The sequence below is a fragment of the Vanellus vanellus genome (assembly GCF_965231255.1).
Source record: "Vanellus vanellus genome assembly, chromosome: 16".
Taxonomy (NCBI): Eukaryota; Metazoa; Chordata; class Aves; order Charadriiformes; family Charadriidae; genus Vanellus; species Vanellus vanellus.
The window spans coordinates 10,039,654-10,066,349 of NC_138921.1; the positions used below are offsets into that span (position 1 = coordinate 10,039,654).

At 39.6% G+C, this 26,696-nt stretch overlaps 2 protein-coding genes across 10 annotated transcripts in view; both read right to left on the reverse strand.

The window, feature by feature from the left end:
- Positions 1 to 5,205, reverse strand: part of EP400 (E1A binding protein p400) — a 50,030-nt gene extending 44,825 nt beyond the window's left edge. The window contains exons 1-2 of the mRNA XM_082491577.1: positions 5,181 to 5,205; positions 1,913 to 3,270 (exon numbers count right to left, since the gene is read on the reverse strand). Coding sequence (XP_082347703.1) covers positions 1,913 to 3,235 — 1,323 coding nt within the window. The 5' untranslated portion in view covers positions 3,236 to 3,270; positions 5,181 to 5,205. The remainder of the gene's footprint in view (positions 1 to 1,912; positions 3,271 to 5,180) is intronic.
- A 257-nt stretch (positions 5,206 to 5,462) lies between these two features.
- Positions 5,463 to 20,201, reverse strand: LOC309678659 (E1A-binding protein p400-like). 9 transcript variants are annotated; one of them, XM_082491773.1, is made up of 18 exons: positions 19,947 to 20,201; positions 16,335 to 16,630; positions 15,581 to 15,783; positions 15,308 to 15,480; positions 14,118 to 14,314; positions 12,750 to 12,861; positions 12,185 to 12,337; positions 11,328 to 11,411; positions 10,803 to 10,931; positions 10,327 to 10,371; positions 10,038 to 10,191; positions 9,292 to 9,533; positions 8,959 to 9,129; positions 8,354 to 8,490; positions 7,795 to 7,873; positions 7,200 to 7,319; positions 6,500 to 6,648; positions 5,463 to 6,187 (listed from the first exon to the last, which is right to left on the reverse strand). In XM_082491773.1, exons 2-18 carry the CDS (start codon positions 16,352 to 16,354, stop codon positions 6,025 to 6,027), a joined length of 2,331 nt encoding a protein of 776 aa, XP_082347899.1. In that variant the 5' UTR covers positions 16,355 to 16,630; positions 19,947 to 20,201; the 3' UTR covers positions 5,463 to 6,024. The 9 variants fall into 9 exon arrangements, 8 of the variants coding, with proteins under 8 accessions (XP_082347899.1, XP_082347898.1, XP_082347897.1 ...); XM_082491772.1 differs by lacking the exon at positions 19,947 to 20,201 and adding an exon at positions 17,462 to 17,818; XM_082491771.1 differs by lacking the exon at positions 19,947 to 20,201 and adding an exon at positions 17,078 to 17,367.
- Between the last annotated feature and the right edge of the window lie 6,495 nt (positions 20,202 to 26,696).

Here is a 26,696-nt window from a genome sequence, read left to right on the forward strand (position 1 = left end):
GCGTTTTAAATTTAATGATTGGTGCTCCTAACGGACAACAAATTAGCATGACAGACAGTTTGAACTTAAGAGAGCTCCAACATTTATTTAAGCAATGAGCGCAGCCACCATTCGCTCTCCCCCTGAATTCCCAAAGTGATCAACCTTTCCAGGCAAGGGATGAAGTGCGTTGCTTTAGCAGAAAGTGATAAAGAGGGGGGAGGGGGAAATAAAAAGAGAGGAAGACCAAAAAAAAATACAAAGAAAGAACATACTCAAAAGATGCTTCATCTTTCAAAAGGATTCATCACTCAAAAACACATAAGGACTTTTGCTGTTGCACTTTGCAAAATTCTCCAGCAGTTAGACAGACAAGCGGCTTTCAACAAACAAAAGACGATCCGTCACAAGAAGGCAGTGAAGTACAGCAAACTCCAAACCCGAAAGACCGAGGGGTAGAGCCTCAACTGATGCAAATTGTAGTAGCGCCACTGACTTCAATGAACCTATACAATTTACGCCCGCTAAAGATCGCTCAAAATGTGCCTACTGTAGTTAAAAATACCTGGTATTTCAGCTGACAAACACGCAACCCAACAAGAACACCTAAACAATTTGACAAAATACAAACCAGGTGAAAAAAAAAATATTATTGAATATCCATTGTCAATAAATAACAATAACAGGCTACCTCTTATGTTACTATGTATAGAAAGAAATGATTCCTTCAAAATTACCAGTAACTATCACAAGCAGAAACACCTTTTTCCTAGTCAAGAATTTTAGACCACAAAACAATGAAAAATTAAGCTTCAGCTGATATACTGTTAAGATTTCCCGTAAATTCCAGCTGAAGATTTGATCACTAATGATTCACACTTAAGAGAGTCATCAATTTTCTCTGAAGACGCTCATTTCTAACAGACATTTCAAAGCAGTAGGAGCTCCTTTACACAACAGGTTTGGGTTGGTTCTTTACAAACTAGCAACTGTATACCCATACATATTTTTACAAATTTTCAAAGGTATTTTTGAGTGCCGGGTGATGCAGTGGCATCGGTTATATCCACCCTGTTGCAACCAGTTGCCGCGTAGGCTCGCAGGTAGGTGCTGCGCAGGACAGGCACCGCACCAGCACCCACGGGTGCTGCAGGTCAAAAGCCACACGAATGGGTACAAACGTGCAGGAAAACTTGCACAGCATCTGGCTGGGGCAGAGCTTATTTCAAGTCCTCTACCATTAATAAACAGTGAATTCAAGCTAGTAATTTTAAACCTTTACATCAATAACAAATTTAACTTGTTATTTTCCAGTCTCTAAGAGCTATTTTTCAATCCTTTAGACAGCTCTACGTGCACAGAGCTCTAAGACAGCTTAAGTAACCCGATTCATTACTACGCACCCATACACATTATAATTCATATGTTCTTGCCGAGTAATTAGATTATTTCAGGTTTTTTGTTGGCTACAGCAACACTGAACTTCAGTAATATCTACGGTTAGAGGTCACAGAAGTCAAACAGAGCTTAACCTCTTATAAGAGTTTTTGCTCATTCTTTTTTGGCTTATTTAAGTCTAGTAAGTGAAATTTAATCTATTATTCCTATTCATATTCATTCTGATAGCTTAAAACAGCTTCCACACCAATGCCGTCTTTAGTTGTGTGCTGGCTTACATACTAACTAGGACAGCACCTCTCTGTTCTTTGCTTTTAAATGCGTACATCTAACGGCATGCTCAAACCGACCTGTCCAGTCACACTCCCCAGCAGAACTGCATTCCGTCAGACCAACTATTCAGAGACAAACTGCCGTACCTCATCAAGCAAAAGCGATTTCTCAGGTATTGTCACATTCTCTAATACTTCACAATCCAGGTGCCACAACTTCATCTACGATTTCATTCCAATACGTTAACCAACAGATTTCTTACCTCGTCATTGATGACTTCAGATTGTTCTTCCTCTTCTTCCTCCTCCAGATCCAGGTCATTTTGCCTCAGGTATGCTTGCAGTGGGACACAATGTTTCTTCTTAAAAGCTAAAAAGTCCATCATATTCCCTTGAAGATGTTGCAGGAAAAAAAGTTCAATCAAACATTCCTTGAAAGTTTCCTTAAGAATTTCCATCTGCTTGTGGTGATGATCCAAACATTGTTTTCTCATTTGAGCAGTCTCTTGGTTGGCAGGAGGAATCTCCTCCAATTTCTTGGGTTGTTTTTTAACCGCCGTACTAACTGTAGGAGTAAGAGGAAGACTCGATAGCGCCTGTGGTACAGTGGCCCGTGAAGGACTTGTGGGAGGAGGTGGTGATGTCATTCCAAATGCACTAGCTCCTCCAACTCCTGCTATTAATCCACCAGAAGTCCTGTCATATCCAATGGGTCTACCCAGCTGCTGTCCCTGAAGCACTTGCTGCTGCTGTTGCATAAGTTGCCCCTGGATAATATTGCTGATTTGGGGTGGCAAGCTGGTCGTCGTAATATGGCCCGGGCTAGTCAAAGATTGCATATTTGCTCCGCTAGCCACAGGACTTTGAGGACCGAGATGATGAATGGTGCCACCAGACTGCGAATGAGGTTGCGAGAGCCGGCGTTCCCTGACCGTAGCAGGGGTCCCAGAAGATGGAAGCTGTACTTGTGCAGCAGCTCCTTGAGCAATCTGTGCAATTCCCGGTCCTTCCTGATACACAAAGTGTCCGCCGTTTGAAGGACTCAAGCTGATTTGTCTCACAAGCACACTCGCGTCTACAAATCCCCTAGTAGGGCTCTGGCTGCACATGCCCAAGCCGGGGCCTGGCGTGCCCGCCCGAACACTCGGTAGCGTTTGCACCGGCACAGGGTTAGGCTGTGTAGGGCTTTGAGACTGAACTTGCTGAGGCAGCGGTGACGTAACTTGAATATATGACGGGGATCCATGCTCAAACCGCCGCTGCTGAGGACTGAACTGAAAACTTGGTGACGTTGGGTTTGGAATCGGCAATGGGGTAAGCGTTATCTGCTGGTTTCCTGAAGCCACCGGTCCAACGTTCTGCAGCGTGATGTTCACATTCTGCCCAGCCACTGGACTTCGACTCATTATAAATTGCTGTATTTGGTAACTGGGGGACTGGGGTGCAGATGGACTTGCAGAAGGTGCAAAAGAAGCTGCAGGGGACTGGGGTAAGTTTGCTTGTTGCTCTTCTCCCTCACTGCCCGTGAAGGACCTGGACCTCTGGAGCTGGCGCTGGGCATTCTGAGGACCATTACCATGGTGCATTCTCACTGTTCTAGGGGTTTTTTTTACAGTACGCTCTAAGGAAATAGACAAAACCAGAAATTTAGGAAATAGACAAAACCAGAAATTTAGAATTAACTGAAACTATTTAGTTACTATTTGAAAGACTATCTTATAGTAGGAACTTGGTTAACCTCTCTTTGCAGTTACTTAAAATGTTTAACATCAGCAGTCAAATTATCTAAAATCCTCATCATCACAAAAGCTCATTTAAATCCTTCATATATTTCTCCAGCTAACAAAGTGCTGTTTAATAGTTTACAAATGGTATGTTCCTCTTAGCTAGTAGATTTTAAATAATTAAAAAAAAAACTTTTTCCCTTCCTGTGGGACTTCAAGAATCAACAGTCTCCAATATTAAAAGTATCTACTCTTTTTTATGTTCATTATTCCCAATGTTTCGGTGCCTTTAACACTTAACACAATATTCTTGAAAACATAACAGTTGCTTAAAATGTACAGTAAGTTTCTTCAACAATAGCTAAAAATGATAAAAATGGACACAAGCCATTCAACTTTATTGTCCTAGATACCAAAGAAAAAAACACATCGTGAATCTCCCTACCAAATCATCTAGATGGCTGAAAAAGTATTGTACCTGTCACTTAACTCTGCCTTCTCTTTCCTTCAGAACACTAACCCCTTAAAAAGATGAGAATTAATCCAAATCTGTACTTCATTTAAAACACTGTTTATTAAGCCACACCATCCAGAAACCCCAAAACATTCTGGTTTTATATTTCAGTCATTGACCAAAAAATAAAAATAAAAATCCCCCGACACGCACTGACAGGTAGGTTCGGTGCCGAGTGCCACACAGCAGTAGCAGAATGATGAAACGTGAACTTTTTTACTTTTTTTTTTTTTTTTTAAATCTCTCTCATATTTTGCAAACAGTGGCTGGTGTTTCAGGCCAAACGGGCACAGAAGCGTGTGTCTTTGCTCCTAACTCCTAAGTTGTTTACCAGTGCCAACCGGCAGCACCTCACCGATGCCCCAGCAGCTCCGCGGCTGCGGCTCAGGCGGGGAAACCGGACACGAGTGGCCTGGGCTGCCGGCGGCCACCTGCTCCAGCCCCGCCGACGGCGACGTTCCCCTCCGCGCCCGCGGGGCGCTGCCCGGTAGCGGGTACGGGGTACGGGGTACCGGCACGGCGGAGCGCGGGCTGCCCCTCGCCGCTCCCCGGAGCGCAAACCTGCGGGAGCTCCGCCGGCGGGGCGGGAAAGGGAAGGGAAAGGGAAGGGAAGGAGAAATTCCGCTCCTTACAGGCACCTTTTCCAAAAGATTTAATAACGTTGCAATACTCCGTGGTATTGTTATTCTTTCACAGCACTGATACCAAATAATTAAGATTCGAATGATATCACCTATCGCCAGTAACAAGGTCTTATTATTTTAATTACCTATACCTCGCTAACGTTTACGGCGCAAGTGAAAACACTTAATTAATTCCGCGCTGATAAGGAAGCGTCACCAGCGCGCTGCCGCCGCTCTCCGCCCGCCCGGGGCGCAGGCATCGCCTTTTGTGTGCCAAAATTCAACTCTGCGAGCGGCCCCGCGGGCCGGGCCGGGCCCATGGCGAGCGCCCGGCCCGGCCCCGCCGCCCCGACTTCGCGCGGAGCTTCCCCCGCCGAGGCCCGCAGCAGCAGCGCCCCGGGAAGCACCAGCGCCGCCGCTTCCCCCCTGCCCCGCCAACCCCCAGCGGCGGGAGGCGGCCCGGCCCGGCCCGGCCCTGCCCTGCCCGCCCCGTGCGGCGGCGCGGGGAAGGCCCGTTCCTCCGCGGCCGCCCCCGCCGCCCGCACCGGTGCCGCCGGGCCTCGGGCGCGAGGCCTGCGGGGCTGGCGAAGGGGCTGGCGGGGGCAACGCGGTGAGGAGCGGGGCTCAGCCGCCCGCCGCGGCCCCCCGAACCCGGCGGGGCCCCACTTACCGCCGGCGCCGGGGCCAGACTTTCCATTCGCTCCTGGCAGGAAGCGGGGGCGGGGGGCGGCCGCGGCGGCAGCCGCTACCAGCGCCGGCAGGAGACAAACCGCGCCGCCGCCCCCAGCGCAGTTTGCGCCTGCGCCGCCCCCCGCGCATGCGCCGTGCCGCCACAGCGGGGCCCGGGCTGGCGGGGAGGGAGGCGGGCCGGGGGGGGGTTGGCGGCGGCGGCCGTGTGTAGGCGGTATGTCGGAACCGGGAGCGCTGCACGGGCGGGAACCAGGCTCGGGGACAGGGCAGAACGTTAAGGTTTATTGTAACGCGGATACAGGAGCGTGAGAGCTGTCCAAAGTGTCGTGGAACGCTTTAGGTTGGAAGGGACCTTGAAGATGATGGAGTTCCAACCCCCCTGCCCTGGGCAGGGACACCTCCCACCAGCCCAGGTTGCTCCTCCAAGCCCCGTCCAACCTGGCCTTGAACACCTCCAGGGATGGGGCAGCCACAGCTTCTCTGAGCAACCTGGGCCAGCATCTCCAGTAATTTCTGTCCAGGCAGGTTAACAGTTACTCAGAACTCAGCAGGCAAAATGCTGATGATTTTCTTTAGTGTAAAAATCCACAAACTAAACTTGCCAACTTCCAGGACGAATAGACACTGCTTACCCAGGGCATGGGCAACAAACACCTCATATAATGTGAGGGAAAAAAAAAAACAACAAACAAAACCTAGCGCAACTCTGGATTACCATGAAATACCGCCAAAAAAACATGGGGATAGTTTAGCTATAAAGAAAATACAACTGCAACCTGCTCAATAATGACATTCAACTCTCATTTACAAAGCATTTCACTGCTTTAACCATCAGTCGCTGAGGTTGCCGCACACGCTGTGTGCAGGCTGTGGGAGCGCTGGCATCCACCCACCGGCGGCCACGTCTGCACCCATTCCATCTCCGCCAAAGAAGTCAGCGTGGTCTGAGCATCGGGACTTGGTTCCTGCAACTTTCTGCGACTAAATCTAAAATTAAATTTTAGATAAATATTGGTTACTAGCTAAAAGTATAAAGATAAAACTGTGTAAGATAAAAACAAAGTGACAGTATACAAAGGTGTTTACAATTCTATGTAATTAAAATTAATTACACTTAAGTAATACAACAGCTGGGGATATTCTGTCTTCTAGAGAGTAAAGGCTTTACTGAAAGACTATCCTCTCATCATTTTCATTTATTGTCAATAAATTTTAAAGCGAGCAACACTATTTAATAAAGATTTGAGGATTTATTTTCAGTAGCAGAATGTGAACTGAAAATAAAAAGTGGAAGGTCACCTGATATCAGAGAAGTCATCACAAGCATCTGCAGTGTTGTCATCAGAGCGATGGTGACAAGTGATGCTGTCAGATGCTTCTGCTCGCAGAGCGGGGCCACGGGCTGTGGGCTGCAGGAGCGCCGGAACGGCAGATACCACCAACACCGTCTGCAACACAGCTATGGCTGGAGGGAGCGCAGCTCCTGAAGCCGCAAAGTGCCATAAAACATATGGTATGTTTAACATTTGCAAGTGTTCTAAAGTGGTCTCAAAAGAGGGTGTGAAGTTTTAAGAAATTCTTCCAATAAGGGAGATAAATACAAGTTACATTAGTACCATAAAATGACATTCGTTCCCCTCATAAAATCCACTCTGGGATGAAGCCCAAAATTCTGTATCTTTAAGAAGGAGCTTGTTTATAATTATTCTTTGAATACTATTCTTATATCCTTGAACAAGACAACTGTATTTTCAGTGACATTTAAGTCCATTCACCTCAGCTCAGATAAAATGAAATGCTCCTGTTACTCCATGTCCCAATTCTCCAGATTTGCTGAGAGTCCTACACGCAGCCTCAGCCAAGTCAAAACAGATGCCATGAGTGCACATGAATCTGGGCTTACAGATTTATTTAGCCGGGAGGAAGGTACTGCCCTGCTTGCAACTGCAGGAGTGAACCAAATTCGCATACCGCACAGCAGTTGTGTTTTGTGTCTCACCTGTGTTTCCCCCTGTGATTTACACTGGGTTTCAGTTTGCCCTACTCTTTGCTCCTCTTCTTGCTTCTGCCCAGGCTGTTGCTCCTGCAGTTGTGGAGCTATTCGCTCTTCAGGCAATGCCTATGGCAACAGAAATACAGGAAGGGGGGGGCAGAAATCACAGCAATAGGTTTCTTTTTAATTATTTTAATTCTGAATAGAACAAACACATGACTGTTGCCATGAAGCCACGGAAAGATTTATCCTGAAATGAATTCCTAATTTGTCTATACAGAAAATTCTGACTTGACAAAAAGTTATTATGTATCATGTTTGCCTGCTTCTGACACGGCTAAAATGCCAAAAAAAGAGACAACCACAATACAGTAAGGGAACAGATCTGGAACAGACAGCTGATAGCTGATAGCTTTGATGCAGGTGATTAGTGTGAACAATTTTCAGTCTTCCAAAAACGCTGATAATTTCTCCTTATTCCCAGCCTTTCCCATTGTTTTTACAGGAAAAAGTAATTTAAAAGTATTTGAAACCGAAAAGAATTGAAAAGTTATTGAAAAGAATGTACAGAATGGAATGCACCTGGAAAAACTGAACAGACCTTTTCCTGCATCGTCGTAGGCTCTTCACAGACGGAAACAACTTCAGACATAGGTAGTAACTTCTCACAATTGTCTGCACTGAAAGTAAATGAAGTAGTTTAAGTTAGCTTAAGTTTATGCAACTATTTTAATATGCATGGCATTTTTATACAAAGAATTTAAAAATCCTGTGAGAGGACTCTGCAATTACGATTTGACAAAGCTGGAGTTTAGCAGGGAACTCCAGCCAGTTCTCTACCTAGAAATATGACAGCTGTATTGTTACACCTGAGAAAAGAGTTGAGGAAAGCCTGGGCTGACCCTCCTGGTACACAACATGGAGCAATACTGAAGCACTTCGAGGTTTTGTTTACATCAGCACAAGCACAGGTTTGATTCTTTGACAGTACATGCACTACTTTAACTTAAGGCTGAAGGTCATCGCAGCACCTCTGATGTGAAATGCCACTGTGAAATACATTTGTGCTTAAAGAGAAAAAAATTTCACCAATCAGGCCACCAAACCGATTAAATATTAAATCTGGGGAAAATTCTCATTGACAGTAGAAGTAAACTTACAAAAACCTGTTTGAGGAACTTCTTTTTCTACCAGTCACTGTCATCAACTCAAAGTATTTCATATAGATTTCAGTACGTTCAGAATTCTGGTCTTTAGCATAGGCTTGTCTAACACGAAGAGGATAATCACTTGTGTTCTGGAATAAATAGAAATTGAAGGCTTAGGTACAAAAAATAAGTAGTAATAAGTGCCCTGTCTCCAAAATCAGAGTTTACAGTAGTCGTGACTGAAGACAATTCATATCCTGCCACTTAAATAGAAGTTAAAATAAACAGCTCCCCTTCCTTATTTTTAATATACTGATAGTACAAAGTGATACATCCAAGGTTATATCATTGTCACAGCATTGGGGAAATTCATATTCTTAAGTGTATGGAAACTGTAATAAATATAACCTATAGTAGTCATACTGACAGGGGAAGATATTTACTAGCATTTTCTTGTATACCAAACTATTCAAACTTCTAAAAGATAGTTATGGTTCTGTTTATTAAACACTTGTATAGTTCACTAACAGCAATGAAGAATTACAAAAAAAAAACCAAAACAAAACAAGAAAAACCCAAGTCTTTACAATGTAATGCCCATTTCAGCGTAAACTCACCTTGCCTTCTGGACCTGCAAATGTTTTTATGTAATGATTTTGGCATTGCTTTGGGGAGCGATAAACATAGTTACAAGAGTTAACGACATCGCTGACAAAATCCCAGTTTGCTGTCTGTGCTGGTGACACAATAGCGAGGTTTAAAGGAAGTGTCCGTAACTGTTTCACCGCCTAGGAGGCAGAGAGAAATCAAACCAGCGTGATCTTTCAATTAAATGCTTTTCTTGCACGCACAAGCACGTATAATCCTGTATTAATCAAGGTCTATGGATGCTGTAATAAACTTCCAAGTAAAAAGCTTTTTAAATCAATAAAACCAAAGTACTAACTTACTTTTAACAGTGCCAAGTCTTCAGCAATTAGCCATGCCGGACTATCTTGCCCAGTATCAGCAGCTGACTTGGTAAGAGCTGACACAGGTCTTGCAAAATATGTTTTCTGTTTTACCCAGAGGAGGGTCTGCTGAGCTCTGCTCTTCTGTCGTGTTTTCAATATTCTTGGAGTCGCTTGCTTGAAAAGTGAAGGTGGAGGAACAACCATCCTTCTGTGGCAATGCTTCTTTCTCTCACCTGAAACTAATTGACAGGACAAAGTTACTATCTCCAGTGAGAAAGGAACTTTGTGCAAGAAGATCATGACAGAAAACCGATTGCTGCAAATCATCTGACTAATGGTAAGCCTTTTGCAGTACTTTCACAAATGCAGGTACCTTCAACCTATGGTCCCCTAGTACAGTATTTGACTTGAACAGTCATTTTTAATAGCTTCTCACTTCACTAAGAAAATAAGCTTAAAAACAGATCAAATGGACGCACAGGCATCTCATTGCTTTACTCCTGCTCATTGAATTCACGCATATTTCTTCTATTTCTATTTCTAATTCATGAGGACAATAGCAAGTTTTCACAGTGCACTCTCTCTGCTCTCACTCGATGTTCAATCATTTTGTCTGAGTGATTTCAAGCTTAAGAGGGATAATGGTACACGCACGCCTAAATTCTTAAACACAGAAGAGTTTTCGTATTGTTTCACACAAAAACATTACTGCACCCTCCCATGCAATTTTTAATGCAACTTACACGACAAATCTGTTCTCTGTCGCTTACATGCCCTCCTGACAAACAGAGGTGGAAGCTCAGACTCTGGAATTGGGGTATTACTATACATCAGACACATAACAGAATCAGTGTAGACATCATCACGCTTCTCAGGTACAACAGGGGGAGTCCAAAGCTTAAAAAAAAAAAAAAAACAAACCAAAAACCAACAACACAAAACATCAACAACAACAAACAACCCATAGTTTGCCATTAATTATAGTATTTTAGGTAAGGTTTCCTTCATATGAAATAAGCGCTACTGACTTACTGGCATTATTTCCACTTCTCCATTTGGGCCTTCACAGACAAATTCCTGTGTGAGAAACAAGGAATTTGTGATACCTCAATACATCATCCAGCCCAGAACACTTAGAAACTTAAGCATTTTTGCAATAACTATAATAAAAATAGTTAGGAAAAATATATGTTTTAAGGGATTAATCTTAAGTTTCAAAAGGCAGCATATTTTTCTCAGTCTCTTGCTTCAGTTATTATTACCTTGATACATAACTGGGCAATTCCAAGTCAACCTACAGACCGGCAGTCCTCCTGCTAAAACAGCAACCTGCTACTCTACAGAATTAGAACTGTCCAGAGGGACAGCTTCAATTGCAAGAGTACAATACTTGTGCAAGGGTACACAACGAGTGCAAAATGAACCCCAGACATCCTTAAATACACAGTTCATAGTCACAATACGCAAATTATTTGAAAAGCAGGGACTTAGAGATCCCTTGGTGTTACCGTGTTATAAGCATCTTCTCTGGTATAGGTTAAGAGTTCCTCTCTCACTTCCTGCTGAAATCTTTCTTCTGCCTTCTTCAGCTCCTTGGCACGCTGATATTCCCATCTTGTATTTGCAGTTTTTAACTCCTTTTAGGAAGAAAATTTGTACACTTTAAAATATTACCGATTTTCAGAATAAATATGCTAACAGCAGTAAATTGCCACAGATTTGAGTCTGGTAACTACATAATAAATTCACTTTTCATACAGTCATAGCAAAGTTAGCTAAACTGAGTTTTTGTTCTTGGGTAAGGTGCTCATGCCAGTAAAGATAAAGTGAAATATGTCTACCTTTAATCAGGAACCAATGTGTTTTTAGACCATGCTCATTTTCAGCAAAATTTCAGTCTCATAAATAATAATAATAAAAAAAAAACAAACAACCCCCCCCAAATAAACAAACAAAAAAGAAAATCTGACAACTGTTGGGGTTTTCTGATTTGTTTTTATTTATTACTCAGAAAATGAAACATAGTCACTTACCTTGTTGACTTTCTGGCTTCTTTGATCATTCAAACTATGAAACAATTCCAAGAAATTCAACGCATACTTTTCAATCGGCTTAAGCTGTTCAGAAAAACATTTTGACACACTGCTAGTTATTTAGCTTTTGAATTAGAAACACATAAATAACCAGTGATTTAAAAACAAGCAGAAAAAGAAACCCCAAACAATAAATGTATTTATTTTGGTTGCAAATAATGGCACTATAATTAAGGTAGAAAAGAGATCTAAGGACCAAAAATCTGACATTCTGGTCCCTAGCTAGTCTGCTCACGCCCCACAGGTATCACTGAGAACAGGCTCCAAATACTGACTTCCACTTTCCTAAACGTCAAAAAAAAGAAAAAAGGAGAATCACATCCAAGTTATTACGCACACTCTTGCCTGGTTGTAAGTAAGCAGGCTGCTACTCAGGCTCAGCACAAGTGGCCAAATGGAAAGGGAGACAATCCGAATCTGACAGAACTTAGGGAATGCTAAGAATAGTCATTTAATGGTTAAGAAGAAACAGATCCAAGACCTTCAAGAAAAATCACAAGTATCTGGCAAAGCACAGGACTGTAAAACAGTTTTATATCACAAGATATAATTTAGTCCAATGCACTTCACAGTCCTCAGGAGAACACTTGGCAACTTAAATGTTTCGGTACTGGAACAGATCTATTAACAAGCTCAGATTACCTCCCAGGATTGTTTCAATATTTAAGTTTGCACAGAACAATTTCATGTAAATCGAGTGAAATAAGGTACTTCATGAAAGCCATTTGAGAGTTGCACAGGAAAGTAAATTTCAAATATTTCTAAAGGTTTACATACAACAAGAGAAATGATCATACCTGACCCACAATGCTAGCCAGCTGTTCCAACTGTGAAGGAACCATGGTATTTCCTGAATTGTACATCTCTGAATCTATGTCATTCCTTATCTCAGATCGTATCTCTTCTGTAAATTTCCTGGAATCCTCTTTTCCATATTCAGAGCAAAGGGCCTTATGGAAACGTATTCAAGTATTCAATAAGACAACGTATGATGTCAAAAGTTTTTTAATCATCCTAAAATTTAGTTTAGAAAAGTCAGATTACAGACATATTTGACACCTTTTGCTGCAGGAGATGTTGGTTTTGTTTGATTAAAACAATGCCAAAAATAGTGTAAAATTATCATTGGAACAAGACCAGTTTTCTTTCTACATACTTTTATCTTCTGATTTTCTATAGGAGCTAACAATTCAGGATTTTTGCTGATTTTAACTGTGATCACATACCACTGGCCCCCAAAGAAGTCTGGAAATAAATATTAAACTAGATGGATGATGTTTAAAATTCTTGACTCTGATCTAGTAAAGCACTCATTTTTTACATATCACTAAAGAACTGCTCACATTCCTAATGTTACAGTACCTGAGTTAAGAAGTCTGCTGAACAGTCATCTCCCTGTGCAGCCACTTCTTGAATCAAACATTTAATACCTTTTTCCAACAGCCTCTCTTCGACAGAATTACCACTTATAAGCCTGTAAAACGAAGAAACTCATTAAATACTGTTCCCTAGAAAACAGTGTCACTTTCTGAAACTCGACTGTTTCATGTTAAATGTTCCTTCCCTATGGCAGTGAGGACCAACACTCAAGTCCATCAGTTATTTTCATAGGAAGTTCTCTATTAGTTTTTTAGTTTCTTAGAGGAAAGCTTTCTTTTCACATCTGATTTCATATTTTCAAAACACCAGGTTCTTTTAAGTTCTTACTTTCAAAATGAACAATAAACAATATTGTCTTCTACACAATTGGATTTTTAAAAAAATCCTTACAATAGCAGGGTATCTGTTAATAGCGTCTGCACTGCACACCCATGCATACCTGGCCAGTGGTGTAAGGCGAGCAAGAGCTCCCCTCTGCTCTCAGCACATCCTTCCAGGAAAAAAAAGTCACGTGCGAGAAGCTTTCAAATATATCTTAGAACTACATGAGCATCAGCATCTCATCACTAGCGGATTTGAAATCAAATTATATGACCATCAAGAAAGACATTTATTGTTTATCAAGAGCAGAAAACACCCTCAGATATTCACGTTCATTTTGACTGTCCCAACACAGAAATCCAGGTGGCTTATAAGATGAAAATGGGAGAGGAAAGACTTATGAGGAAAGATTGAGGGACTTGGGCCTTTTTAGTCTAGAGAAAAGAAGACTGAGGGGGGATCTTAATAATGCTTATAAATACTTAAAGGGAGCGTGCTGGGGAGATGGGAACAGTCCTTTTTCAGTTTTGCCCAGTGATAGGACAAGAGGTAATGGGCACAAACTTGAATATAGGAAGTTCCATGAGGAGGAACTTCTTTACTTTGAGGGTGGCAGAGCACTGGCACAGGCTGCCCAGAGAGGCTGTGGAGTCTCCCACTCTGGAGACATCCAAAACCCGCCTGGATGCCATCCTGTGCAACTTGCTGTAGGTGACCCTGCTCGGGCAGGGGGGTTGGACTAGATGATGTCCAGAGGTCCCTTCCAACCCTGACCATTCTGTGTGAAAAAAAAAAAAAAACAAAAACAAACAGGAATAGAGGATACAGGAAGGGAAAGGACAGGACAGGACAGGGTTTTCATTTTCCCTTTAGTCTGAAGTGAAGAAGCATGTCTGATTGATCCAATCTCTAAAGGGATCTTAAAAGGCCAAATGACATAAACTAAAAATTACGACCTCACCCCTAAAAACATCTTCCCTCATTTTTTGATTTTAAAGCAACTATACTATTTCTTAGCGTAAAAGTCACCTGTATATGTGAATATCTCTGCCTCTTGCAATTTTATCACACCATTCTTTAGCCTTTGTATCCATCAGTGGATCTAAATCAGTGTCATAGAAGACAACAGTATCCACATCTACATGGCTGACACCTGCAGGAGGAGTGCGGGAAGAAAGAATAGCACAGAAGAATCGCTTGTCTTGGTTGAAGTTTTTTATGGATTCCTAAAATGGGGAGACAAGCAACTTAATTACAAATTCACATTAATAAAGCATAAATCTCTGAAAAGACTTTTTTACACAACAAGAAGATCAGAAAAATTGCTTTCTTATTACTTCCCCAACCTACATTAAGCATGCAAACATTTTAAGTTATCTGACTGCCCACATTACAGATCTACACAATTAAAAAATAATTTGTGTACCATTAGAACTATTAATTTATGGTGCAGTCAACCTGATACAAATCTAAAGATCTATTACAGTAGTCACATTATGTCCTATGACTAAGCAAACTTGACTGGGTTATTACATTCTATGCGTGCTTCGTAATTTTTCTTGTCTACTGACTAAATCAAATCCCTTCTATTGTGCTGCCTTGTATTGCTTTAAGGCAAAGTATTCCTTTATGTTTTATACTGCATCTGACAGAAAGCATAACAATGCAGTTTGAAATAAAAAATAAGGAAACAACTTAACTGTATTGTTAATGTTTGCTCAAATTGTAGGCCCCAGAGGATACCGAGAATCTTACTGGGGAGGGAAATGAGCATATTTTCAATTTATCCTCAGGCAATGCCAGGGCACTCTACAAAAACCAGAAGCCCCTGGAGTAAGGCTGAGGAAGTGCCAACATAAAAACAGCAACTACATTTAAAGTACTAACAATGTAGATAGCTACAGATAATGAAAGCAAAAGCAATTAATCAAAATGCTATTGTGAAATAAAACGTCTGCATTTCAAGCACAAATTACTCATAAATATAGGACAACTACTGACATACCTCTTGGAAACGCCCTGGATGCCTCATCAAATAGTAATATGAATGACATGTTTCATATATAATTGCATATTTTGTGCTACAGCTACATGCATAATTTGCTTAACTAGTGAAATTATGCAAATGATTTTTGCAAATGTATTAGACCTTCCTTGAGCATTTTCCCTCCCACTATGAGCATCTATTCACCATTAACTTAAGTAAGAGGTCCTCTTACCAGATAATGCCAACTGTGAGCATCACTCTCATCAACCCTTATGTATGTAAGGAAATGGAAATTCAAGAAAAGCTCCAGTATATCAAGCATTGGAATCATCTGTGTCAAAATCAACACACGGCATCCTCTTGCTTTCAGCTGCTGAAGCAAGACAGCCAGAGCTTCCATCTTTCCTGTTTATGAAACAAGAGTGTGAAGGTTCTGCAGGTAGCATTCAACAACTAGAGATAGCACATTCTCACAGTTATAACAGGCAGTGAGGTTTTTTAATACCTGAATCACGCTGCACCAGCTGGGGATCTGGAAACTGTAGAAAACGAGGCCTCGCTATCTGCTGTGTTGAATGGAAGTAGGGAAGTATCTGTTCCTTTAGATTAAATTTCAAGACTTCCATTTCATGGGTATATGTATAAGGAGGATTCGCTACATACAAATATGGTGGAGCAACAGCTACAGCTGGCAATATGCACAGATCTCTACAAAACAAACCAAAACTTTAATATACTATTTTTTAACAGCTTGGGCTATTAACTACTCAAAACCAGTAATAAATATGATGTCTGCATGGAAGCATACAGGACCTGAGTAAAAGTAACTGAAAGTAAATCAGTAGATGAAGTTTTATGTTAACATCAAGAAAATGCAAAAACACTAAAGATCTGTACAAGAGGAAATTACCACTATCTGTAAAGTTACTCAGATAAACTGGCTTACAGCTCCTACTTTTCTCTAAGTATTCACACAAAAAATACAAGATATGTCAAAATAAAGTAGAATTGCTATAAAAGTAATAACAATTGCCATGAAACTATTAAGAATTTTAAAATCTTAGAATGATCTAAAATTATACATCAGGGACGCAAATAGATTCTGCAAAAAGGAATTTAACCTGCAATAAGGATAAAACAAGGCAACTCGTTTACCACTTCTACCATTTTACAGTATTTTACATAAATATCCTGGTTTGGATGGTAGTATACACCCATCAAATTTATGCAAAGACTGCATATGGATTTGTCTCAATTACCTAGTAACGAGATCCTTCATGGCGATCTGTTGCTGCTTCAATGTCAGAATGAGTTCTTGCAGTGGGTCCTTTCGAACCTCTGAAGTACTTGAATGTGGAAGAGAATTTGCAAAGCCAGCCCAGCGCCATTTGTTAATCCTGGCAGAACAATGCTGAGAGCTTTGACTTTCACTGATCCAAGAGCAAATTTCCAACAAGTCTCTGCCATACAAGGGGGTTCTGGAACAACGACGCTCATTTCTAAAATATATTTTGTCCAGGTGTTCCTTTAGTTGTCGTTTTTCTTCTATGATACCCTTAAAATTCAAAATTCTTTTCTGAATGTATTTTGACCAGATAAAGCTTGTGCAAAGAAGAAATTTATGCAAAAGAAAGTTGAAAATAAGGATAATTTAGTTAATGCGATAGTTCTATGCTGATTATGAAAGAAGAAGTGAGCAGCAGAAAAGCTGACAATTAGAACAGTATCTGTGATAGAAGGACAGATGTTGGGTTTGGTATTTTAGTGAAAAACCAATCTGCTTTCCTACTTTATGTCTATTGCCAAAAATATAGCGAGACTTTCAAACTACCACTGTAGAATCCATTAGTACAAATGGATAAGACTAGTTGATTATAGTATTCTACATGATTTAAAAACTAAAGCTTTGACTATTTCAGTGAACAGATATGCACACACAAATCTTGTAAACTATGTATTGTTCACAAACACGTATATACTCTATCATATAAAGAGTTAGTACCTGAGTTGGACACAAAAGTGTAGATACTGATTTAGATTTAGTGCTCAAGTCGTCCACTGTCACATTAATAAATTCAATTTTCCAGGAAAGCAGCAAGACAAGAAAAATATTTTAATGAAGAAAACCAAATTAATTTCAGACATATGGTATTGCAATATGAGGATACTGTGGCTTCTAGAATTTCAATTTCTGAATTGTTATAAAATGGAAAAAACAAAAAAATTTAGATAGAGGTCATTAATGAGCTTCATTAAAGTTCTATGCTCCTCAAGGAAGACAAAAATTTAAAGACAGGCAGAACATTCACTCTGCTAAAAAGAGGGGGAAAAAAGGAAAAAAAAAAAAAGAGAGAGAAGATGCAAATAGAATCATCTAGCACCTTACCTTGATGCTTCAGAGACTGTCCGCCAATAAGCCGACAGAACTGACTGTAAGACAAAGTAAATGCTTTCCCTCTAAACTGTAATGTTACAGGCTTCTCTGGCTGAGCAACGCTCACTTGTGCTCCAGCTGTGGAAGCCATTGGGCCTAGTACTATCGTGCTGGCTGTTAAGAGATGACAAAAAATGTACTAGGTTTAAAAATAAGAATTTCTTCACTGTACACTGTGGGATTTGAATGCTTATCCCATGCATATCGTGCATATGGTGCACCATATTTCCAACAAAGGGCAATTTTACTCCAGATATAACTCTTAGGTTGCACTTAACTGCAAACAGACTAAGTCTCCCTCTACTACTGTGTGGTTTTAAACTACACATGAAGGGTTCTTCCCTTCAGTACCACTGGTAGAACTCTAAAAAGAAAAAAGGATTATTTCCTATTTACAGTTTGACTGGTATTTCATATGTGTACTCATTCAATTTGACAATGTACAAACTTTGCAAGAATAATTATGAGATATAATTTTCAGTCTCCATTCATACTTAACATTTCCCATTCACCCAAGCAACAACTTATACTTTACCCATCCGAAATCAATATGTAGAGAACTTAGAAAAGGCCTGAAAAAGTGTGTGCTTGAAATTCTGCACTACATCCCCAATCATCTGAAAACAGTCTGTTCCAAAGGACTGTATCATGTCAAAAAGACTAAGTTAATAATGACCTTTAATAGTGGCTCAGCAGAGACCCAGAGAACAGGACAGCGATGCCTAAATCTGCTCAGTCAGTTAAGACGGACACATGTGAGAAGCTGTCTCACATACCGCGGGTCTCACACACTGGGAGACCAACACAACTGCCAGGAAAATTTCCAGTGTCTGCACAACAGTATCATTCTGCCTATAAAAGACAGACAGATATATATAATAAGAAATTTTGTTTTGATTTTGTGAGCGAATTCCCCAAATTCAAGCAATATTTTAAAAAAAAGACAGCAAACCAGAAAGCAATGCTTTATTGTATGCACCACATACCTTTCCTACGATGACTTTCTGAAAACATGGCAAGGGGTTGTCGTTTTTGTATTTTCTCATAATGACCTGCCATAAGTGTTGTTGTGCCCACTGTCTGCTGCAACTGAGACCTTGAGAAGCCTCTAGTCCTACCTTCAGGTTTCTGTCCGTACTGCACTGGTGCAAATAACCTAAAAATTAACAAATTATCTTTCTATGCATAAAAAAAAAAACGTACTTGAGGAAGTTGTTAATCCCTTCTTCCCTATACAAAAATCAAGTTAAAAAGCAAACAGCTATTTTTAGCCAGTAATCTGAGCTGGAAGAGGTACCCAGCTGCAGAGCATACGGCAGGAGGGATTCTACTTCTGTCAACGCGCAGAGGAAACACAATATACTGTAAAATGCAAAGTACACCAAATGCTCTGAGGCCCCAGTCTTCTCTGAGAGATTATGTTGAGGGGTACATGACAGATCTCCTGTACTCCTTAATCATCTTTGGAGTCTGGAGACAGCAAGAAAACTTCCCAAAAGATGCTAATAAGGATCAAACCTCTTAATGGAGCAAAGTCTTAACTATGTCTAGGTGCAATATAAATACAAAAAGCAGTGGATCTCTACTTCCATGCATCTTCAGACAGTCTGGTTTTAAAAACATTCTGCAATTGTAAAAGCTGACTTTCCAAAAACTGTCTCATGTATACTACTTCAGGGGAACTGAACATTCTTTTTCTGCTTTACATAAATATTTTAGCTATTGCTTCCAATTCTTAAATTTCATTAACTGACAAAGCTCCCTTCTGGCAGAACTGCCTAATAGAACTAGCACAGGACATCCTTCTTGAATCTGTTACACAAGCTGTCTTGGGCTTCAGAAACCATACTCTGCTTTTATTAGATTAATCTATTGTAAAATGTTTAAGTCTACATTGCTCTGGTGTATTCTACAGCAGAATTATATTCACTCCAAGACTCAAAAATGAACCCTCCCAACTGTTCCTCAGAGAGAAGAGTCCATAGCAAAAACAAAAGGTCAAAATTTAACAGAACAGCTTTTTTTTTCTCCCCCCACCCCACCCCCCGGCTCCCCAAACCCTCCCCTAGATTTCTTTCAGTGCTTTGCAAGCACATCTTAGACTTAAAATTAGTTAGAAGGAGAACATTTAATTATACTGCTTAGGAAACTCTACTACAGAAGTCACTTCCACTGTTTGATCAAAAACACAACAGACTTCAACTTTATTGAGTTTGCCAGGAAAGATAACTGAGCCTTCATAAATGAAAAGAACTATTAAAGTGGTAAAAAGCAGTCTGCTTTCCCTCAGAAGACTGGCATACAGTCTTTAGCAGTGATCAGTTTGGAAACAAAAGATAGCAAGAAAAACAAATGCTTCTGAATGAACTCTCTCAGTCCTCACAAATATTAATAATTTTCACCTATTTCTTCAATCAATCACTGGAACACTGCATACCTGTTTGGTTTGATCTTCACTGGCACAAGTCTGGGTGACAAAGGAGAACAGTAGATGTCTTCAATAAGCTTCCTGGTCACCTTCCGTTTTGGCAGTATTTGTGCTTCGTAGCAAGTCATTTGGTTTTCCATCCCAATCACATCAAAGAGAGACCAGTCTGTGTGCTTAAGTTATAAAACAAACAAAGAAAACCACTACCCCAAAACCGACCTAAATAAATATTCTACTACTGTTCAGTTGCAGTAAAAAAAAAGAATAGTAGTAATAATACCATATTATCTGAGAATGATAGAATGATTAAGAAGCTCACAGCTGATGCCAGAATTAAACCAAAACGTGGAAGAGCCACGTCATGTGATTTTTGCAGGAGCAGCTGCCGTTACTTTAAAAGGTTTCAGCAACCTACACCATGAAAATAGAGCATTATGCTCATGTTACCAAGAGACAAAAACAGGACAGCACCCTCAAATTACAAGCTCTGCAGTTAATTCAATGCTTGTAAGTAAATAATTTGCATTTGTAGAACTGGCATTCCAGACATATTCATTCCCACCTTGATACAATAACCCTATTTCCTCCACAAGCCCCTGTCCTCCCACCCCAAAATGATTTTTCCAACAGGCTTAAAGAAGTCCAGGACACATAATGCTACTGTTTTAGCTTTGTCCAGTCTTTCTTAAGCCTCTAGTATTGCTGAAATCACTAAAAAAAAAAAAAAAAAACCAAACAAAAAAAAGGATAAAATCATTTGCAATATAACTTTAACAAACAGACTACAGTTAAAACTAAACTGTGTTATCTGATACAGCTTCTCATCTCCAGAGCTGTACACAGCTTAACTATGCCCTTACTATTCCTCAGGACAGGACAAGAATGGCACCTTTCCCTTGATTCCAAGACCCATCACTTTAGGTTAATTGGGAGCTTTAAGCAAAACCAGAAAACGTTGCAAAATAGTCTGACCTTCTTTGACAAAGACAGCAAATTCCCAGCATACCTACTAAATTCAGTACTACCATAAAGTCAATGGTTATTATTTATAGTCTTAGCAGTTGCTTCTAAAAATAAATGAATTAGCAATTCAGATTTTGAAATTTAATTGGAACCTGAATTATGTGTAAGAAATTTTATGTCCTAAGCCACCTGCTCTCCCAGTCAAATCAAGTCAAATGCAAGAGAATTACTTCCCTACTCACCTTCCAAAGATCCCATCCTAATGCATTCAGCACTAGAGAAGCAGTTGTAAACTCCAGTGTGTCTAATACAAAGGAAGAACGTGGAAGCCGGGGTCTTAGCAGACCAGGATGGTTGCACACCTTTAGCAGCTGCATCAGAACATGGAGGACACTGACAAAGTGCCCACTTCTAAGCCATTCTTGAGTTCTGTCATTTAAAATGAAAATATAATGTAAATTATCATTAAAAAGCAGTGCTTTTTAGGATCTTAGCTCTTTCTGCACACTCAAATTGTTTTTCTGAATAAATCTGATAACACCAAGTTATCAAACGTAGAAAAGTATGAGTTTAAAAATGCAGTTGTCCATTCCTCCAGTTTCTCTCACATTCATACAAACTTTTAATAATTTATAGAATATATTGTGATTTTAAAACCCACATTATCATAGGCCTGAATTTCTCAAATAGCCTTTTTATTTCAAATGAAAATGATGACGTTGGATAATATATGAAACACATATTGTCAATAATAAGTCCATTTTTTAAACGCCTGAATAAACACCACTTAAAATTATCAAATTCACTGGAAAATACTAAGTAGACATACTGGAAAAGCAAAGTAAAATATAACCTAGGATATTCAGTTCCTAAATAACTCAAGAACTAAATTTAGACAAAAACTGTGACACAGTCCATTGTCTAAGTTATAAATATAAAATACTGTGGTTTAGAATCATAGAATGGTTTAGGTTGGAAAGGACCTTGAAGATCATCCAGTTCCACCCCCCCCCTGCCATGGGTAGGGACACCTCCCACTAGACCAGGTTGCCCAAGGCCACGTCCAGCCTGGCCTTGAACACCTCCAGGGATGGGGCCTCTCTGGACAACCTGTTCCAGTGCCTTACCACCCTCAAAGTGAAAAATTTCTTCCTAATGTTTAATCTAAACCTGCCCTCTTCCAGTTTAACACCATTCCCCTTTGTCCTATCACTACATGCCCTAGATAAAAGTTTTGTCCCATAATCTGCAAATGCTCTTTATGCTTCTTTTCACCTTGTAAAAGAATTAGATACAAAAAACCCAAAACACAGAAAGAAAAAATAGCTGAATACAATTACCACTTAATGTAGAACATGATTAGCTTGTATAGCACTATGATTATGCCATGTGCTGTAATCTTCAGGTTTGCCCATGACTCACTTCAAAATAACATACTAGCAAACAAGCTCTCTTACTGTAACTGGAATGGTTCCTAACTTTAACGATGAACAAACAATTAAGAACTACTTAACAGATGTACCTTGGTTGAGACAAGATGTCTTTATACATCGACTTCTGCCGATTAGAAAGAGTACATGTCAGCAGATGCTCATATTTCCTTGGTAACTGCTTCTCAACGTGAATTTTGGACCTCCGTAAAATAAATGATTGCACTACCTAGAAGAATACAAAACAATAACTTCCTAATTGTATTTCCTCAGAGGAAGAGATACTAGTATTAAGACACTAGCCTCAAGGGAGACGTACTCTCTGCAGTCTCATTGCCACTCTCTGGTAATGATCTTCATTCCCCTCCACAGATGCTACCTTCATAAAATCCAGATAGGATTGGGAAATCCCTGGAATCAGGAAACAGGCAATGGCCCATAGATCTTTTAAGGCAGTAGGCAGAAGTGTATCCATCAAGAGTAAACGATGATGACTGTGAACAATGAAGATAACAAGTAAGATAAGATCTATTTCGTAACTTAAATTACATCACATCAAGAAAATTTTAAAAACCTGCAGTTATAAGAATGAAAGTTATTTCAGAAAGTAACTGATAGACAAAAGCAGAAAGAAAATTTTTAATGAATGCTCCAGACCTCCGGAGATTGAATATTGCATCCCAGTGCTTCTCTGTCAGATTATTACCATTCTGCCTCTCATCTAAAACTAGGTACCTCCATTGCACTTTCACGAATGCTTCATAGTCTTTAAAGAATTGCTTGCAGGAGGCAATATATACATTAAAGTTGCTGGGGTTGGTCCATTCCTGCAACATAAAAGCACATAAATCCTAAAGGGTTTTTTTATGGATTACCGAGCAAAGATTATTGTTTCCTCTTCTGGGATTAAAGTAGATTATCTTGCACTTTAACCCAGTGCAGTTCTTCAAAGCTTTGAAAATCCCAAAAGGGAAGAGAATGCTCAATTTAACTCTCTGGTTGTGATGTTTGAAACGTTACATAGAATATCTTTCACAGAAAATGTTTTTTTTAAGAAGATAAAAACTTCTTCCCAGAAAACACAGTAGACAAAGTCTCCTGGCCATCCAAAAACAACTGGCAATGAAAAGCCATCTTTTCTTACATGTTTTTAAATTGTTCCTTGCAGAGTTTGGACATGTTTCAGAATACCTATAACTTGTTTTTTCAGGTTATCAACAGTATTCATATTTAATGGATAAATTCTAATCTCTAAGATTCTTATGTGTCAATCTTTAGGTAAATTCTACCCGAAGAATCAAAATGGTTATGAACTTGATTGCAGAAGCAGTCAAATGTGTGAATTAACATCCTAATATTTGCTTTCAAAGGCAAATAAAAAATTAGAAACACAAGACAAAGTTAGAATTGCAAGAATTAAAGGAAAAGTAACAAAACTAAAGGAATAAAAATGCTCAAAGCTACAGCATTTTTAAAAATTTTCTTCTGCTCTGCTCAGGTCACAAGGCAAGAAAAAGTTCTTACATTATTTATATGGCCCATTCTACATTGGTAGCAAATCTAAGATTATATGAAGGACTCCAACAAGGAAAGAAATTGAAAAGTAACTGTAACAGACACATCATCCCAAAAGGAGGGATAAAAGTTGTATGCTGTAAAAGCATTAATGGAGAAACCCAAGAAGTTCTTTGTAACTATGAAGTTGAAAATAGAAAAATTAGAGGGGAAAAAAAAAAGGAAGCAGCATATTTTGCAAAGAAGTTTAGTGAAGGTTTGAAGCCTGAAAACATATACGTGGCTTCTAACCTCCAAAATACACACCAATCTTCCTGTTCCTTCTTTTGTGACATATCAATTTGTCATAGAAAAAATGGCTAAATTCAGCACATTTTCTTAATAAACTTCTGCGTATAGTAAGATGAGGTACAAGTCACTGGAGCACAGATGCAAGTTTCTCATACAGAGATTAGGCACTAGTCAAAAATGTCTGTGCAAAGGGATATCATGCTATTAAGTATGTACACCCAACTTAAAAAGGTGAGCTAGACACTGCTGGTCATCAAAGTAGATTTTATTGGTAAATATCAGACTCTGCTTATGAAACAGCATTCATGAAATGAAGAAATATCTTCATTCTTCCAGTATGCCACATAACAAAAGAGAAAAGAACCAGGCTGGGATATAACCATACTGAAATTTCTAACCACAATGGTATAAACGTGACTCAGGCTGTTATTTTCTGTGTAATTTTCTGTGTAATGCTTATTTTACCCAGTACAGATGAAATGATGTTACATAATACCTGTCTTTTTAAAAAAAGTTCTTGTGGGTTCCCAAGATACAGAAGAATTTTCAAAGCAGGACACCAGCATTTCAGTTCAATCTCCCATTTCAGCACATTAAAATGTTGTGAAACAACAAGAATAGGACCCCAGTTACCTATAGAGATAAAAGGTACAGCATGACTGGAAATGACTGCATACCACTTCAGAACTTACAAGAAAAGGCAAATGTGCATATATGAACAACATACACATGCACTAACAATGAAAGGAGTTGTGTCTCCTTTTTTATAAAATTTATTCCAGGTACATTTCTTTAAATTATACATCTTAAAAACAATTTTTTTTTTCTTACTGAAAACACATTCACTAACGAACTGCTAAATATACAGATTTATAAAATAAAAATCTACAATATTTCATACCTTCATTACATGCCAGGTGTGCAAGAAAAGCAACAACTTGCACTGTTTTTCCAAGTCCAGCTTCATCAGCCAGAATGCCATTGAGATTCATCTTATACAGCTTTGCCAACCACTCCAGTCCAGCCTTCTGATAATCTCTAAGAGTGCCACATAATAAGGACGGAGTATCACTTTTTACTACTGTTGTGATTTGAGGACTGCCTTTGGGTAACAATGCTTCTGCAGTAGCAGCAATCTCTGCTAAATCTGCCATGTATTTCTTTACAGTAGATGTGAGAAGATCTGGAAGTACAACTTTCTTCTGAAGGCTCTCTTTATTCAGAGAGTCTCTTATTTCTGCACAAAATAATAAAAATCATGGTGCTGCCATATCTGATGAGTAATTCATTAACAGATTCGATGCCACTTCCAGCTAATCTAGGGTCTAAAGAACACAAGAATTCTACACTATAAGAATACTGTAAGTTTGTCAAATGACTACATAAACAAGGGCAAAACTGCAGTGGGACACAGGTGCACACATGGTAGTTTTAGTGAATTCAGTCTCATGCATGGCCCCCAAGGGACATAAAACTAAACCCTAATACAAATAAGAGCTCAGAAACAGAAAGCCTTTACCGTGCATTTATCAAAACTTTAGGAAGCTACATGAAGTTAGCAAGCTAGAGAAAGGAGATACTTATGACTCAAAACTAAGACCAAAATACTAGCTCCTAAACCAGTATGCAAAAGAAAAAAAAGTCATGCAAAAAAAAAAAAATTCCTAGGTTCTTATTACCTTTTTTTGAGATGCTCTGTGAGTTTAATGCTTTCTTCCTCCTCTCTTCTAACTCTACTTGCAGTTTTAAATCTACCACCTAAAATGGAGAGAGTGGTGGGGGAAAGAGCAGAAGGAAATGCCAAACAGGAATGCACTTAGCTTCAAATACAGCTATGAATTACTTAACATTTCTTCAACAGTAAGACAGCCATCAGACATGGCTACAATACAGAGCAATCAAAGAAAAAAAAAAAGCTGACTGTGAGTAGAAGTCATCAGCATAATAAGTGAGAGCTACCCAAGAATAACTCACAACAAAACTTGAAGGTTCACAGTGAGCCAACTGTCCTGGCTAGGCTTAGTGAAGCACTCTCCTTCATGACATATAAGGCCTGAAATTATTTATGCAACCATAACATGAAGCTGTCTTCACCAACAAATATTCACTGCATGAGCTGAGCAAAGCTCAGTTGTAAGATTCTCGCTGTTATGGTCCAATAGGTTTTTATTCAGCATGTCTTTAGATATTTTTAAAATTTTTTTCCATTTACCTGTTTAATGGTGGACCAGAAATGTTCAATTTCTCTAGCAGTAAAAGCAGCAACAGCCCTCCGTTGTTTCTCTTCTCTTTTCTTGCATGTTTCCTTATGAAGCATCACATCCTCGTGATGACAAGCCACACTTAAAATAAGCTGAATAAAACCATAGAATTATTTTAAGTTTTTACTCTGTTCTATCTAAAAAGCCTATTTCTAAAGAAAGAAAAAAACTACAATCCCTTTAGGAGCACTGCTCAAACTTTACAAACATGGCAGAGAGGCAAACCAAAACTCACACATCCTCAGTGACCACATCCTAACCATGAAAATGCTGCCTATTCTTCCCCCCTTTTCGGGTTG

Coding starts and splice junctions, on each gene's coding strand:
- LOC309678659 (XM_082491773.1), bottom strand. CDS start 16,354: ATGAAGGATCTCGTTACTAG. Junction 11,412..12,184: donor TGGCTAGCATTGTGGGTCAG/GTATGATCATTT, acceptor TTTTCTGAACAG/CTTAAGCCGATTGAAAAGTA. Junction 6,649..7,199: donor AATCACAGGGGGAAACACAG/GTGAGACACAAA, acceptor GCTGTGTTGCAG/ACGGTGTTGGTGGTATCTGC.